At 46.0% G+C, this 17,974-nt stretch overlaps 1 protein-coding gene across 2 annotated transcripts in view; it reads left to right on the top strand.

The window, feature by feature from the left end:
* The window catches only part of SAMTOR (S-adenosylmethionine sensor upstream of mTORC1), an 83,670-nt gene that overhangs the window by 44,151 nt on the left and 21,545 nt on the right, over positions 1-17,974 (top strand). For both annotated transcript variants that reach the window (XM_085653175.1, XM_085653176.1), the window contains one exon: positions 3,127-3,241. In XM_085653175.1, coding sequence (XP_085509301.1) covers positions 3,127-3,241 — 115 coding nt within the window. The remainder of the gene's footprint in view (positions 1-3,126; positions 3,242-17,974) is intronic.

Below are 17,974 nucleotides of genomic sequence, written 5' to 3'. Positions count from 1 at the left end.
TGTATTACAAGTGGTATTTCATTGTCATACATTCTGGGATTTCCAAAGATCTTGCAAATGCTAAGTCCAGAAGAATGTCCTAGGGCATGCAAATATTGAGCTAATTAACAGCCTGATTACCCTAGTTTCCAGTGTAACACCACCCACCTCTTGCTTGACAGCCCTATTCAAACCAATTTGTCAGAGGTTTAATTTAGTGCTATGTGCAGTAGCTGAATCGTGCGTCCTCTCTATTTGTACACTTTCTCTCCACCGAGAGACAGTTACGGGTATGACACCGGAGGTGTGTACCATGTTAAGCACAATACCTCCCAACCACTGCAAGGGATAACCCGTTCTGGCCCTGTGGTCCCCCGCATCCACAGGGCCAAAACGGGTTGCAGATCCTTCTCCTACATCGTGTCCAAGACCTGGAACGAACTCCCCTCTCAGCAGTAGACCAAGCCTGACACTACACCTATTCAGAAAGGATCTCAAGACCTGGCTCTTTGGATGATCATGGAGCTGAACCCCCTCCTCTCCCCCCTTCAAAATTAGCATCTTGAGACCTTCACGGGTGAGTAGTGTGCTATATAAATGCCTGATTGATTGATTGACAAGTGGCCCGAACTCACAAACAACTCTCCAATCTCTATGCTACATCCTTCATTTTCTCTACTTATCAATCATCTGCAACACAAGTTACAAATGTGGGAATAGCCATATTGGAACTGATTAATCTTATCTCCATTGCTGACGTATGTAATGAGTAGAAAACATTCTATCTAATGTTAGCAGTCTTTATTGCATTGAAGTCAAAAGAAAAACACTTCTTCTTGCAACTTTAACTACCAGCCTACTTGTCAGCAGCAGTTCACACACCATGATCCTTCTCACATTATAAGTATGGCCGTCTCTTTTGCCTCTGCTTAATAGTGGAGGGTCTTTTCCTGTTCAGAAATGATCCCATCTCACTTGCGTCACGTGGGATGTGTATCTGGTAGAGTGACAACATCAATTTATTAATAAATAAACACCTTGTGCTACCACCCCCACCAACCATAACCTGCTCCTTCCCCGCACCAACAGGAACAAAATCTTCCTATACAAAGATCCTTTTCGTGTTACTTAAGAGGGCCTTCAAACCTATCCTCAGTCTCAGTGAAGCAAGGGCTTCTACAAGACATTTGTTTTTGTTAAAAAAAAATATATATATATAAGTTCGAAGAATGGTAACCAATCTAGACAACTACCTTGGAAAAAAAACAATCTCTCTGGATGGTCAACCATCAAGAAATCCTGTTGCTCCTACAGGAGGGGGAGCACATAGCATTGTTTGCTTTGCAGGATTCATATTTTCATATCGTAGTACAATCAAGGCACAGGAAGTACAACCACTTTGAAGTAGCCGATTATTACTACCAATTCGTAGTTTAAAGATTAAAATCTTCCACTTGCATCTTTTCAAAGTGTTTGGCTCTTGAGGTGGCATTGCTCCGATGAATGGCTTATAAGGGAGATCTGTCCCAAGCAACATTCTCCACCAATGCTTGACTGCTGCTTTTCCACAGACTCCGACTGCCTCAGAGTCCAACAAAGCCCTCTCTCTTTCAAGCTAATCTGATACAATTCTTAGGCGCCATTTTGAATACCAAGGAAGGGAAGGCCTTACCTTTGGACGAACACATGCTTCATGTGCAAAACACCTCCTGTTTCTTTCAGCAAATACAGAAAACCTGGAGCCTTAATCTGGGTACAATGTTGTCATGATTTTCTTAAATACATTAGTGCCTCTAGAAGAAGAATTAGATGAACAATGGGTGCAATGTCGAGAGTCCTTCAAAGTAAAGTAACTGTAACAGCATGCAAGAAGTTGTTTCTTTGGTGGTGTACCAACATAATAAGACATCGCTAAAGGTCTGCCCTCCACACTACAGCCATTTATTTTCACAGTGATCAACAGACTGTTCCCTGGATGGCTGAGGTGCAGTTTCAGGAACTCTTCGTATGTGGAAAATGAACCAAAGCAACTATAAATGCACATAAATGTGGTGAAGCATAGTGGCGTATGCAAGGGCCCTGCCTCATTTCTCCCCATGAAAAATACCAGTGCCAGAGAACCTTTTCAATTAAAGATTCAATCATATATGCCAGGATAGAAAACAGGTGTTCATAACACACTCACAAAACCCAACGAGGATCAAAGTATATATACTCTGTTAAACTTGGTGGTCCGCCTAATATGACATCCATTTATGCAATATACACTCGATACTTGTCCCATCACAAGGCACACATCAGAAGCACCCAGCGGAAATGTTGCAACAATTGAAGGCTATGCAGGCTGCCAGAACTTAGTGTGCTATCATTATGGCAACTCATGTCTGAGGAGGAGGGTATAAGCTCCAGACAGCAGCATTTAATTTCAGTTTTGAATTATTCTAAAATAGGGCTCTTCAATTGTGAGGAACAGTTCAATTTAGAACATAACAGTACAAATGTTTTTTTATTATTGTGCCTTTTTGGCAATGGATGATTTTTTTTCTGCCAAAGGCTCCTGCATTTGGAAAGTACAGTTTTCCATTGAAATGTTATCTAATCTTTCTGTATTCCAGTCTGTTCATGTCCCTAGTACACTATGCAGGGAAAGATTCTTGCTCTTGAAGCCTACATTCTGTGCAGAAAAAATATCTGTACAAACACCATCATTTTTAATGTCGGCCTTTTTTTGTTCAAAACAAAAATACTTTGCCAGTAGCATATCCTGATTAGGTTGACTAAATTTAAGATTGTTAAACATGACCACATGGTTTGAAAATGTATGCATTTCCATACTAAATATTTTGGTATTTCAAGATTACATGTCTCCTTTTGCTTATTATTGTGTAAGGAAACTACTTTTCATCTGTTTTCCCCTTGGATATTGTTTTTTGTAACATCACCGTGGTTAAATAAAATCAGAGTAAGGCACAGTGTGCGAAAGTAGGCCATTGGGAACTTGGGAAGCTTGTGCCATGGTATTTTCATTGAATAATGTAGAACTGTTTTATTGCTGTCATTCTTGCTTTCTCTCAATTACAAAGTGAGTTTGACCCATCACATACACCATAACTGCACAACTGAACGTATATGTATGTTTGTTTTTAGCTTGACACACCTTCCAGGCAAAATCCGATTAATAGATGTTGGAAGCTGCTTTAATCCATTTTTGAAGTTTGATGAATTCTTAACAGTTGGAATTGACATTGTGCCTGCTGTTGAGGTAAGGAAGCATTTTGTTCTTTTTCCTATTGTACCTTTCTATATAGGATATAGAACCATAATTGACCCCAGCCCCTGAAGCAGCAGTCCAGTCACTTACACTCATTTGATAAACCTACTTAAAGAAGGGATTAGGTACAAAACTAAGTGACAGAGATAGTTCTACCTTGTTACAATATATTATATTAAAAAAATCACTTCAAAAACAAAGGTTACAGAATGTTATAGTTAGGTACGGATTTTAATCACATAAAACCCTTATAAGAGAAATGTCCAAAAAAGACAGCATTTCACTGTAGGCTGGAGGACAGCGATGGAAGGTATTTACAGCTTTACTGAATTGCGTGCTGCTGCAGCCAGGAGGGTAGTAAATACTCCGATGGGGACTCTCGGACATGCCAGGTCACCTCTTGTGGGATGCGCGGGCAGCAGCGCTCTCTGCCAGAATCCACTGAGGACTGCACTTAAAGCACAGATGACGGATCCAGTTGCTTGGTCCTATATGTCATGTGCACCAAGAAATACAGCTCTCTTGGCGGCTTGAAGTAAAAGTGAAACATTATGTCAAAGGCACAAGTCCTAAACAAGCTGAATCTCCCTTAAAAAAACAGGAGGAGAAAAAGAGGGTGGATTTCAAGCTCCGCCCCTTTTATTGGGACCGACCCTCCATCCGTGAGCCCGAATGCGATGCTCACAAAAATAAATCTTCTTCTGCCCCAAGCTTATTTTATGTAATAAAGCGTGTGCTTTCCACTCAGAAGGGGGGCTGTTTTTTTACCTGCAGGGCATCAGGGCCTGACGTGAGCCATATACAATGAGGATGTTTTCCGACACACACAAAGCCTGGTGCTTTCCAGGGCTGGAGCGAGCCATTGCTTGACAATCTGAAGTAACAAGGTTCTTCAGCTAAGCCCCGGGCTGCAAGCTCAACAACATTCATTAAAAAAGTGTCCAATAAGGGGCGGGCCACCTCTCTGCCCTGTTGGTGCATCCACTCAGAACCGAGTCAGGCAACGGGCAGGCAGTGGTGGTGGGAGGAGGAAGGGCACCCCAACATGGAAATGAAAATGATTCCACAGGCATGGCCCATGTCTATCTCTTGGCTGCAAGCGCAGCAAAATTAATAAAGAGCATCTCTATAAAGTTAGGTGAATACAAAACATCTTAGGCCGAAAAGTAGGTTTCCAAAAAGGAAATTCAGGCACCAGGCAAAGATAACAGGAAGTGTGAGGGTCAGAAAATCAGCTTTTAAGCGGGTTCCGGTTCTCACATTTCCGGTTTCTCTGTGTCGAAAATGGTACGCCTACGCAGCACACGCTGAATCAGTTTTCAGAGATAAAAGCTGACCATCAGAACAAAAGGTAATTGCGGTACCCGTAACGAGTGAGTGGAAGAAAATGTTGCATGCTGATTTCTAGTATATTTGCTCCACACGATTACAGCACAAAATGACAAACTCCAGGGCATTTTTGCTCCCCACCATTTTTTATAAATTTTTTAATAGAAACTGGCACAATTTAGTCGCTCCAATATCAAGGAGAAGATATGACATTTCTTTCCCTCTCAGCTATAAATCACCTGTGCACTAGTTCGCATGGCATGAATTTCTTTTGAATTCGTTGGGAAGGCACAGAAGATTAACACTAACACCACCTGCAATTGGTATATAAGACAGTCCTCCTGTAGGCATTGACCCCCATTAAGATTCACGCAAGATAATCCATACATTAACATCACCTTCCACGCTTTGAAATTGAAAAAAAGAGACGTCATTTCTCTGGTTTATATAATTCCATATAGGACTCCGGTCAAAATAACACAAAAAATCCCCTTCGGAAGTGCAAAAAACTGGAACCTAAGGTTTGCTACCATTGCATTTAAATTGATGTTTCGATAAATAGCATTGAGAATGCATTTTTGGTAACTGGATACAATCATGTTATCTGCCTCTTTCTATGTAGGCCCAAATGTTGTAATATAAATATGGAATGATCGATCGAAATAAAGAAGATCACAGATCTCCTGACAAAATCAGCAGAAACCAGCCGATCTTACAGTATGTCTCCACATAGAGCAAGCTGATTTGCGTCAGACACTGAAGCTATATGGAATAATGAGGTACTTAATACACACTATTTGATTTAATATTTTACACAGTGTCCATAAAAGCTTACAGCCCTGAGGAGGCGATTGCAGGCACAAATATCAAACGTTGCAGACTGCAGGCCCAGAATTAGACTGGACACTAACACAATTATCCGATAGATTGAAGACTGCAGAGACCTATGACCACTGGGACCTGAATCCAATCAGAGGCAATGGGCAGCAGATATAAACAGACGCAAAAGTCACACACAGATAGAGCCATGCGACACACAGTGGTATGAGACCGCAGACATGAGAAACACGGATCAGACATACATCTGGAAAAAAGCGCTTTGAATCTAATACAATTACATACATAAATCAGAAACCGTACAGAACAAACAGAGGCACAGGAACACAGCTGAAGAGCAAGTTGCGCCCCTTTGAGTAGCGCAACGCTTGCACATGTTATGTTTGGTTCACATCGGTTATTTCTTGCACCTTCCTCGGAAGCAAGGGCTGTCCATCCACTCCTGTGCAGTAATTCGGTTTAGGTAATAGCTGTGTTCAATATGTGTTACTGAACACTTAACATACATCAGTGCTCTGATGCTTCATTCACCAGAGGACGTAGTATAGCTGGTCTAAAAGGAAATGCATTTGCTATACGAAATCGCGAAAATATAAGAATATGAAACGGTACGCTTAACAAGGGGTTGCAAAGAGAAGCAACCACACAGTTTCGAGAGTCTACCTACTGGGAGATAAGCACATCAGCATGATTCGATAAAACGGGAGCGATGAGAGAGGTGCTAAATAATATGATAGCAACACATCTCGTGTAATTTCAATATATCCCTTTTAGGGGAAGCTCCTGAAGCTTGCAAAAAAGTAGCGGGGATTTAGAATGCAACTGTGCGGTGCAGGGGATGTTAAACGTGTTTGTAACAACAATGAGGGTTGCTAAGATTGAGACATCCACCAAAGAAGCATACTGGCCTAACCGCTAAATCAAACCGGGGCTCGTATTGTTTAAAGTTGTTTGTTCACATACACAGAACTGACAAACTCGTTCGATGCATCAGGCCCTAGATTCTCAAGGGGAAAAGGATCAATGGTGTCTGTGCAACGTAGAATACACAACAGCGGTCCACACCTCAACAACAAAAGCCCATGCCGTTACGAGTGTGGCAGTTACTCACCAGAGTGAGGGCGGTGCGTGAGGGCTGAAGTTTCCTCTTGCTTACAGCCTTGACCGTGGCCGCCATGTTGTCTTCTCCCTCATCAGCTGCTATGTGACCCGAGCTGAGGCGCCGCCATGCTCCCATCGTAACCATTCCTGTTCCAGATGACTCGCTCTCCCTGTCCTGCCCATCCAGGGTTGTCAATAGAGCGACATACTGAGTGACACTGGACCCGACTATTCACGGTTACTAAGTGACAGATGCCGCTCTACAGCCTACGACCATGTTTTACAACAGATATAGTTACATAGCACGGCAGTACTGGGTAGTCTGTTCGTACCCTTTGACTATATGCGCTTAGGCAGGGTGTAAACACGCTCTCGAGATTGAAAAATTCGAACCAGCTGAGACTGCATCAAAAAAGTGGCACGGTCCCAATTAACGGCTAAATGAAAAGAAAGTGGCACGGTCCCGATTACGGTCCCGAATACAGTTTACATAATGTTACTGGTTTATTGCTGTTTAAAACAGACCGCTTACAACAAACGTGTGTTTTGTTTTGGTAATCGTGCCTGTATTTTGGCCCAGCCCAACCCTAACAGGGTGGTGCGTGAGAGAAGCCAGTGTAGGGTAGGGCTGGGGCAGAGTCAATGACTGCAGTGCTACCCGGCGTGAACCGAAACAACCCATGTGCACCATGAATGCACCCCAGGCGATGCGGCCTCGGTTACAGCCACCTCCTCTCACGGCCCAGAAGTGGCCAAAGGCCGGGCGGTGGGGGGGGGGAGGTCTGTGGTGAAACTAAGCAGAGCACTCCCTGGAGCCATTCCACGGCCTTATCTTGTTAAGACAGCTCTGCAGCTGAGGGGCATGTCTTCACCAACGAAAATGTGGATGTCAAGACCTCCCCGGGAGGAGGGCGGTAAACAAGCAGCGGCGCTTAATTAACAAGCGCAAGCATTTCAGGGCGGGCATTAAAATCAATTAGTAACAGGATACTAGGTTAAACAAGGGCAGCAGCGTTCGGAAAGGCAATAAATTGCTTTAGTAGATAACAAGCGAAAGCACTTGACCAAGGAGGAATGCAGCTGCCAGCCTGCTTGCTCCCAAGAGCAAAACGCCATGGGAGTGAACATTTTAAGAAGAGGTGGGACATGCACCTGCCTTTGGCCAATTGCGTCCTTTCAATTTTTGAAAGCCACACGCAAAGGCCAATAGAATTTGACAACCAGATGCACAAGCTTTCTGAAAGCTTTCTGAATGTCTGGAGTGATTCCAAGAGGCCCTCTCCTCGAGCAGGGCATGCGCGCTGTGCTAGGCTCGACCTAAAAAGGAGGGTCTACTAAGCAAATTACCCAACGAAAAACAGCCATTTGCAAAGAACAGTCAAAGGAGGCAATTAAAAAGATGGACGGTCCTTACACCCCATATTCTATTTACAGCATGTCTTGAAAGACCCTCCAGGATTTTGCGATTTACAAAGAAATCGCGTAATTGTCAGTTTTGTAAAAAGGCCGCAATTTTTACAAAACTGCCCGCAAAATTTGAAAAACGCAATCATTTTCTTTTTTTACAAGGCTGTTAAAACACAACGGATATTTTTCCCTCTCATTTCCCAACTTTTGGGAAACGAGGAACTCTTGTGGCCATCTTATGACCACAATATTAGCAGTTTTTGTTCGCGTGATAGACTAAACTTATATTAATCAACGAAGTAAAACATTAATTTACGTATTTAAATATCATGGTGCTTTGGGGCTGGCACGTCACCTGGTGACCACTTTAGAGCGCTTGTGTCCAGGGAAGGACATAGAACATTCTAGACGGTCACCTGGGAATCTTGCTAGAGAAGTGGGGTCACTGGAAATGGTCTGGGGTTTGAGTACTACATGTCTCATCGAGTGGTTGTGTTAGGAACGCACAGGTATTTCGATACATGTATGTATGGTAACTCGATTAACATACTAGACACATCAGAACAACGTAGGCCTTCTACACGAGCATAAACCCATCCCGCTATGCACCAGAACAGATGACAATCCTTTCTGTTCCGTAGAGCCATGGGGGCCCTACAGTTGTACAGAAACAGGTTCAGGCATGCGGGTTGATTGGGGGAGGGGGGACACAACAGGCAGGCAGCTACAGCTAGCCAGTCGAGCCCGATATGACTTCTGCATCAAGGTAGATGCTCCGGAAAATACTACAGCAGAAATATTCCAAAAAGGACCACTACTAAACTACCACAGAGCTTAATGATGTTAGAGGGAGATGGTAAGTCTGAGGTGGCTAGCAGGATGAGAGGTGTAGGTTGGGGAGCCACAGAACACAATGCTGTCTGTTACTCTAAAAATTACTGGCTAAGCTGCTACTTAGGGAAGTACTGGGTAAGGTGTTACTGACAGAGGTATTGGGTAAAGTGTTTCTGTTGGAGGTATTGAGCAAGGTGCTAATAAACGAGGTATAAGTAAGATATGACTGGGGGGGTATTGGGTGAGGTGTTACAGAAAGAGGTACTGGATAAGATGTTACTGAGGGGTTATTGGGTTGATGCTACTGAGATAGGTAATGGGTAAGATGTTTGAGGGAGGTACGGGGTAAGATGTTACTGGGGGGTATTGGGTAGGATGTTACCAAGGGAGGTATTGGGTGAGGTGTTACTGAGGGGGGTATTGGGTAAGATACTACTGGGAGATGTAAAAGGTAAGGTGTTACTTAGGGGGTGGTGTTACTGAAATAGGTATTGGGTGAAATGTTACTGAGGTAGGTTTTGGGCAAGATGGGGTATTGGGTAGGTCTTACTGAAATAGGTATTGGGTAACATGTTACTGAGATAGGTATTTGATAAGATATTGCTGAGAATTCCCTACATTATTTACTCCCATCACAACACTCCTCTTGCCTGCATCCATATGGAATCTTGCTGAACTAATGATTACGTCTCCACCTTCAAGGGGGAACTGAAACCAGCTTTTGAAACATAAGAGAGGATCTGATCACCCATATAATTCAAGGTGATGTATTTAATCGTATACGACTGGAGGTCTATGAAACTCTAGACACAATTCATCAAATAGCAGATGGTTTCACCCCTTATATTTTTCTACCATATCGGATTACTCCTGTCCGAACAGTGAGTAAGCAGGAGGTGACCTCCCTATGCAGTCTGTCTCACTTAATTGGATCAGCCACTACGATCCTGCACCCTAGGGTGCCATAGGAAGAGGTTTCCCACCTCACGGATCCGGGAGGCAGGGGTGCCCCGGCAGAGGTGCATTCATGGACACTAGAACATCCCAGGGAGAAATACAGCTCCCTCCCACGAGTTGAGCTGCAGACACTTTAAACATGCCTATTGCAAAGTGGAATACTTCTACAACAGTTTCCATTGATTTCAGGCTGAAAATGAAAGATTAGGAGTAAAATAAAGTGCAGCTAAATTTCCATATTTGTGCCGCTAAATTTGCTAATCCATTCCTGGGGAATGCAAAAAGAACTATTGATGGACAGAATGCAGAACAATATCATACATTCACTCCAGTACAGAAATCTGGGCCTAAATCCATCGTTTTTTTGCTCACCATGCCATTTCAGTTCGGACCCAGCCATATGCAAATCAGTCTTGACCCTGTGCCCAATGGGAACAGTCCAGCCCGAACTGCCAAGCCAGGTCCTCCCTGGACTGGAAACAAGCATCCTAGGACCGGTTTCAGGGTTTCACCCCTCTTCAGCCAGCATAGCTTGATTCCAGTGGCATGTAGAGCACAGGTTTCATGTCTGAGCATACCCGTCCCACTCGGGGGGACAAATGCAAAAAGAACTATTGATGGACAGAATGCAGAACAATGTCATACATTCACCCCAGTACAGAGATCTGGGCCTAAATCCATAGTTTTTTTGCTCACCCTGCCATTCCAGGGTTAAGACTGATTTGCATATGGCCAGGTCTAAACTGGGGTGGCATGGTGAGCAAAAGAATGATGGATTTAACCCAGATCTCTTGACTGGGGGTGAATGTTTTGATGTGTTCTGCATTCAGTCCATCAATTGTGTGTCTTTTGCTTTCTCGCCCTAAGTGTGCTAAGTATGCCCAGAAGTGGGTCCTGGGCTCACTGTGCCACTGGAATCAAGCTATCCTGGCTGAAGAGGGGTTAAACCCCAAAACCGGTCCTAGGATGCTTGTTTCCGGTCCAGGGAGGACCTGGGTTGGCAGTTCGGGCTGGACTGTTCCCATGAGGCACAGGGTCAAGACTGATTTGCATATGGCCAGGTCTAAACTGGGGTGGCTTGGTGAGCAAAAGAATGATGGATTTAACCCAGATCTCTTGACTGGGGGTGAATGTTTTGATTTGTTCTGCATTCCGTCCAATTGTGTGTCTTTTGTTTTCTGGCAATATCCTGGGGGGGTCTGCTTAAAGAGACTGCGCATGCGCTGCCTAGGCGAGACCTAGGAAAACTACCTAAACCAGAGCTCTTCCCCCCACTATAGATACCACACATTCCCTGGATGTTTTCCACGTGCCCGGCAAATACAGGAACACCAAGCTTGAGACTTTGAGAAAAAAAAGACCAAAACCAGTACACTGTGCAATGGAATACAAATATGCAGCGCACGCTCATATAAACAGATACAAATGCTCAAACACTAGCTACGAGTACAGCACTTTTTACAGAAACACATGCACGCCACACAGAGTGATGCACCCATCATTGTACAAATAACATTATCCCACGTTAACATCACAGCCTCACTCTCTTCGGCTAGCAAGGAGCATCAGCATTTTCCTCTCCACTCGTGAGCTCGGAGCGTCTCTTCCCTTGCAAAACAATTATCACTCCATTTTTTTTATAGTGATTTCATAGTTTCCTTTCCACGTTATGCCTTGGAGGTCTCTAATAAAACACAAGAGTGAACGCAAGAGTCACCTTCACCATCTGTCTCCAGACTCCTGCCTAATTAAGGCGCTTGTTTCGTCTGGGCGTCGGTTCACAAGCACGCTTGATATGCATGCTAAAAAAGTTTAAATAAGACGGAGAAAGCAGGAACAAAATGTCATACGGGATGACACAAACAGAAAGCAAGCTCTAAATGCATGCAGCCAAGGAAAGTAAACGGTATGGAGTTTAACCAAAAGAAAAAAAGTTCGAACCACTGACGCGGATGGGAATGAGTAGTTAGGCCTCGGGAAACTGATAGGAGTGACACAGACAGGAGAATAGGCTACAACCAACAAACTGAGGAAAGTAAACTGGCAAGGCCATGAGCCAATAAGAACTGAAGTCCCTTTAAATATATAGTAAAAACAATAGATTTCACGAGCACACTGCAAGTGCTGTGCATTCAAGACCTAAAAAGGAAGTAAAAATTGCCTGTAGCACAATTTGTCAATAAAAGAATTCTCCTTGTTTATTCGTTACACATACTTTGGACAACATTAATAATGGAAACGTTTTCTATGGCAAAGGAACTGTTATTGTTTGTCTTCCACTACATGTGTCTTCCTTTCATGCACCATCCTTGAGCAAAGCTTTACTGACAGCTATTCCTATAACTCAGGCGACATTGAAAGCATTGGGTGTAGGGCACCTCCAAGCAGCAAGGAGCAACATCACTCTCTCATTCAAGGCAAATGAGGACTGAGAGAAGGCAGACCTCCAAAACCAGAATCCTAATTTCTTTCAGATATGCCACACGACCCCTCACCTTGGAAGCAGCTTTCTTCTCCAACCTCATGTACTTTGGACGTCGCGTATATGCACCAACTGGGCAAGAATCCCACATTTCTTACAGGGGGACTCCCACGAATGATGTATTCACTTTACAGGAGGCTGTAAGTAGAGCAGACTCAAGATACTCAATATTGTGTCTTTGCTTACAGGACTAGACTAGTCTACCATGCCTACTGCCCTTACTCTCTTCTCACTGATATGAGTGGAAAGGTACATGTAGAAGAAATGCAAATCTCTGAAGACTGATCCTTTCTTTCTTATAGAAATTCCTTCTCCTGACTTCCTGGTTGTCTCTGCTGACAAAATAAACTACATATTTTATGATTTTCACTCCACTGCCCCCCAGAACATTATTGATAAATTGTAAAAAGTTGAATTGCATATTGTGTGTTAAAATGTGATTTAGATGCCTTGTGAATGTGACCTTTAAAGATTTATCGATGTAATTAACTTTTGAGTGGTACCAATACTTAAACCAACTTCAGAGCTACGGTTTGAGTTTTAATCCCAGTCACACAGCTATGTAAATGCACCTACTGGAGGGAGCCACGTATTTTACTGAAGGTCTCCAATTTGAGTGCTAGTTTGGTAGTTAAAGGGGTTAATGCACCATACGCAGATTTTATTTGTAATTTATTGGTCCCAAGTTTCAATCATCTTCCTTTTATAAAAGTGTGTTAATGTACCAGTTCTAATAAAATAGCTCCATTCCACCTCGGCACTGCCAGTTGGAGCTCTGTATCAGTATAAAGGGGTTAAAATGCGTGAACTTGAAAAATAAATGAAAACATTCTAAATTGCACCATTTCACACCCCAGACCACCTCAAGCTGTCCGAACTCTAGTTATGTTTTTGCGATTAATTTTTAGGTCTCGCCTGACCTAGCGCATGCGCTGGTCTGGCGAGACTTATTGAGAGGGCTCCAAAAAGTGCTACCAGGCCAGCCTAGAGCTACAGTGCATGTGCGCGGGCGCGCACGCTGTGCTTTACCGCAATTACTTTCACTTTCGCGCTGCACGGCCGCTTTGATGTTTGATCGTGATCACTTTCGCGGCCGCAGGGCCGCTTGGCATAGCCAATAGGTCTCGCTTTTGGGACCTTATAAGTATTCCGTTATGCAACTTTTGCATGGCTAAACACTTATAAGGTCCCAAAGGCGAGACCTATTGGCTATACCAATGCTTGTTTTTAAGAGCTATGAACTTGTCTGTTTTTGTCCAATTAAGGTTTAGGTGATAAGTACGGCAAGCGGATTTCTCTAAAGGGCGTGTAGATTGCTGAATCATTTTTCCATTTGGGCAAGCAGATTTTAAAAGAATGACACACCCCTGCTGTAGACAGATATTTTTTTACACTGAATTTCACAGATGACTGTAGCAGGCAAGGGTGTTTTGTTGGTTACTTCCCTCTGTCAAACCAGATGGGCAGATGTGCACTTTGATTATCCCTGTGAGGGTCTGTGTATTATTTTGCTAACTGTAACTTCTTAAAAAATTGTAGTTGTATGACTCTATTCTTGGTGGCTTCCTTGTGGGAAAGCTCATGCTCAACTCTGTGTGTTTGAGTTTTATCTGTGACAAGGCAGTGATAAAGGCTATAAGCTTAATTGTTTCATTGGTAAGGGTTATGTCCAATGCCACAGGCCTGATTTCTTTGTCATGAAACATTATGGCCAAGGCAGTAAACCTCACCTTTTTCTTGTGAAAATCATATGTTAAAGCCAATATGCCTTTAGGAGTGAATTGTTAGTACGCTGCGGTAAAGCGTGTAGAAAGTTATTTTGTTCTATTGAAGTTCCCATATTACCATAGGGAGACAAGAGATTTGATTTTGGTCTTCCCCTTTCACAAACTATGGGTGAAGTAGAATGTGAATAGGGCAGTGTTAGCCCACTTCAACCATTGGTTCTCTTGCTGACGGAGTGACCGCATTTAACCTAATAGCATGCCTCCATCAACCTAAAATGTGTGCATCAATGCTAGCCTTGACGCACCACTCTTTTAGTTTTATATTTACTTCTTTTACAGGTGCCCTGTCCCTTCTTTTAATTTTGTTTAATAGATCACCGGCAGATTTCACGAGGATACTACCAGGACCCTTATGTGCTCCTCAAATAATCTGCAGTGCACTGCATCACATGCAGCTTCTATTTCTAAACCAGATAGCAATCTTGGAATGGTTTTGCCCATACTGTTTCATTGTTTTTCCAATCCTCTGTGGCCACCAGGTTTAGTAGCAACATGTTGGCGATCTTGGATTTGAACAATAATGGTGGACTACGCACAATTCCATTCCAAGATGACCACCCTGTGTGATTTACTGAACAGCTGGTTCTGTAGTAGGGGATCTCTGTGTATAGTCATAATCTAGTGAATAGTCCCGCCCATGTGCGTGGACCCCGGAGCAATAAAAATAATCTCTTAAGTTGTCAAGTCATGCAGACCTGCATCTACACTGAAGAGAAAATTTCAAAGACAGATAATGCAGCCTATATCCACAGGCTACACTGTCCAGTACTTCAACTAGAAAGAATTCCACCAGCAACCACCAACAGCACTGCCTGTCCAGCTTTTTCCATAGAGAAAAACCTGCCTCTTCCAGCAAAAGCCTCTGGAATGATAGAGAGGAAGGAATGGACAGACAAGCCCCATAGGCTGCCATTATGTGGCTCAGAACAGGATACTGTGCCTTTAAGAAAACTTTCCAGAACTTTTCCAGTATCCCAGAATGCACAGCAGGTCCCTTTTTACTTTCAGTTCTTTTTTCCGGCTCCTGCTAGCAGGACCCTGGAGCATTGAGCTCTCCCTTTTCAAGGGTTTATTGGTGTTTTTTGTCAATTTTTCAAGTGTTTAGTGTTCTGGTGCTGTCAACATGCCTGGCTTGTTCGACAAGTGCCCAGAGTGCGACAGGAAGAAGGTTAAGTCAGATCCACACAAGGTGTGTATAGGCTGCCTTCCCCAGTCCCAGTGCCTGAAGAGTGTTATATCTGCCACTCGTTCTCAGCCAGGACCCTGAGGGAAAGAATGAAGATCAGGCTCCAAGTCCTGGAGGACAGAAGGCTGAAGGCACAAGGTGGGTCAGGAGGGGCTGATTCTGCCCATGCTGAGGCCTCTGGGGGGCTCCCCAGGGGCAGGAAGACCGGCAAACGCCCCCACTCTCCACCGGCGTCGATGACGTCGACTAAGGCGTCGAGAGGGATGACCACGGTGTGTTCACCGTCCCCCCAGGGCTCTGGGGAGAAGCGACGTCAACGTTCGAAGTCGAGGGAACTGATCAGACCGCCATCGACGACTTCGGCATTGTCGGTGTCGACGCCGTCAACGTCTCCGTCGAGGCATCGACGTCGAGATCAGGCCCAGCGTCTGCGCTCACCGTCGAGGGGAGGTCGCTGTTCGTCGTCGGCGAAGAGGAGGCGATCGCCGTCGAGGCGTTCGCCGTCGAGGCGTCACTCGCCGTAGGAGGCGATCGACGTCGAGGAGGCGATCGACGTCGAGGAGGCGCAGGGGGCGCCCGGACACCAGGAGTCCCTCGACGGAGTCCCCGGGCTCGGGGTACTCAGTGGTATATACGCCGCCTCCTCCTCCGCCACCGCCGCTGACGCCACCACCACCGCCAACTCCTCCTCCTCCGCCTCCTCCTGCTATTCCGCCTCGCAGGCCTTCGGGCCCACCACTGGTTCCGACGCGATCGGTCTCATTGCCCAGGTATCCGCCGCCGCAGGGAACGCCTAAGCCGCGGCGCCAGGCCACCGTCGCCGGGCCCGGCGAGGCCAGCGGACAGACCAAAGCCAAGAAGATCGTGCTCCGGATGGAGAGGGAGATCGCGGAGCCGTGGGCGTTCGTCGTCAACATAGAGACGGCGGCACAGGAGGCGCAGATCCAGATCGTGAACTCTATCATCGGCCAGGGACTTCTCACCGACACTGTCGGACTCACCCGGGACGAGGGTGTCGCCGGTTGACTATCTGGTCTCCTTCCAGGAGGTGCTGCTGAGAGGTGCAGCCAAGTTGTGAATCACGGTGACGGTACCGACACCTACGACGTCCGTGATATTCGAGACGCTGCACAAGAAGCACCTGTCTCGCCCCCTGCTGCCTCTCGTGCCGGGACTGGTGGAGCCCGCTATGGAGTTGTTCCTCACTCCGGCAGTGACGAAATCCGCCCCCTCCCGGCTTATGAAGAAGTATCGGGCCCCGGACTCGGACCCGACCTTTTTGAGGATGGACCCTAAGCCGGATTCAGTCATTGTGACGGCGGCAAGGAAGCAGCATGCTACCACCCCCTCATCGACAGTTCCGCCCGACAAGGAAAGCCGCTGGCTGGATTCGGCGGGCAGGAAGGTCTGTGGTACGGCTGCCACCACCATGAAGGCGGCAAGTGCCGGGGCTCTGTTGGGGCGTTACGACCGTGCCCTGTGGGAGTCTCTCCAGCAGTATGCAGAGCTGCTGCCTCGTGACAAGAGGGAAGACTTCCTGGAGACTTTGCGCGAGGGGATGCTAGTCTCCAACCAGGTGATCAGTGCGGCAGCGGATGTGTCCATGCTGGCGGCGCATGGGTACTGTCATGGCGTCCACCAACGACGGCACGCGTGGCTTCGCCCTACCTCGCTCAAGCCGGAGGCTCAGCAGAGAGTGGCCAATCTGCCTTTCTCGTGGGAAACCCTGTTCGGCCAGCATGCGGACGACGAGGTGGCCCGCATGAAGACAGAGGCGGAGACCCTGACGGCTGTCGGTTTGGAGAAGCCAGAAAAGAAGAAACGCCCCTTCCAGAGACGGTTCGGGTCTGCGGGCAGAGGGCGTGGGCAGGCCTCGGGACCGCAGCAGCACCAGCAGCAGCAGTTCCGTAAACCCTTCCAGAAACACCAGAAGGGTAGAGGGGGCCAGCAGTCCGCTCCTGCTACCAAGGGCCCGGCCGGGTCGCGGCCCTGAACATTTACTTCCCCTGCAACCGTTACCCACTCCAGTGGGGGGAAGCATTCAATTTTTTCCGGCAGAGTGGAGAAAAATTACTCAGGACAAGTGGGTGCTGAATATTGTTTGCAATGGATACAGTCTTCGTTTCATCAGGCCGCCTCCAGCGATTCCGCCGGTAAGCTCGCGGTATCAACTGCGAGAGCTCCAGGCGGAGGCAGACATTTCCTGTTAAGGAAAAAGGCGGTGGAAGACGTACCTCTGTCTCACAGGGGAAGATGTCTGTACTCTCGTTTCTTCCTGGTTCGCAAGAAGGACAAGAACGAGTTCAGGCCCATTCTGGATTTGCGGCAAGCAAACAAATGGATTCGCAAAGAGAAGTTTTGCATGCTGTCGTTGCATCAGATTTACCCACAGCTGCAACAGGGAGACTGGCTCTGTGCCATAGACCTACAAGATGCATACTTACATGTGCCCATTGCACGGAAACACAGGAAGTTCCTGCGGTTCCAAGTCTGCACCAATCATTATCAATACACAGTACTGCCATTCGGTCTAAAGTCTGCTCCAAGGACCTTCTCGAAGTGCATGGCAGTGGTAGCGGCGCACCTGCGAAGGAACAAGGTGTTTGTCTACCCGTACCTTGACGACTGGTTGATCAAGGCCTCATCTTTTTCGGAAGCGCAGGCGCACTTCCGGGGGACGTGCGTTCTCTTGAACAAGCTGGGGTTACACGTCAACATGTCCAGACTCCTGTCCAGTGCATACAGTACTTGGGGGCCTCCATCGAAACACGGTCAGCAAGCGTGTCTCCTTCGGAGGAGAGACG

The sequence above is a fragment of the Triturus cristatus genome, chromosome 4_1 (assembly GCF_964204655.1).
Source record: "Triturus cristatus chromosome 4_1, aTriCri1.1, whole genome shotgun sequence".
In the NCBI taxonomy this organism is placed as follows: Eukaryota; Metazoa; Chordata; class Amphibia; order Caudata; family Salamandridae; genus Triturus; species Triturus cristatus.
Note: the sequence above shows the minus strand (reverse complement) of the source record. Positions and strands in the feature narration are given on the sequence as shown.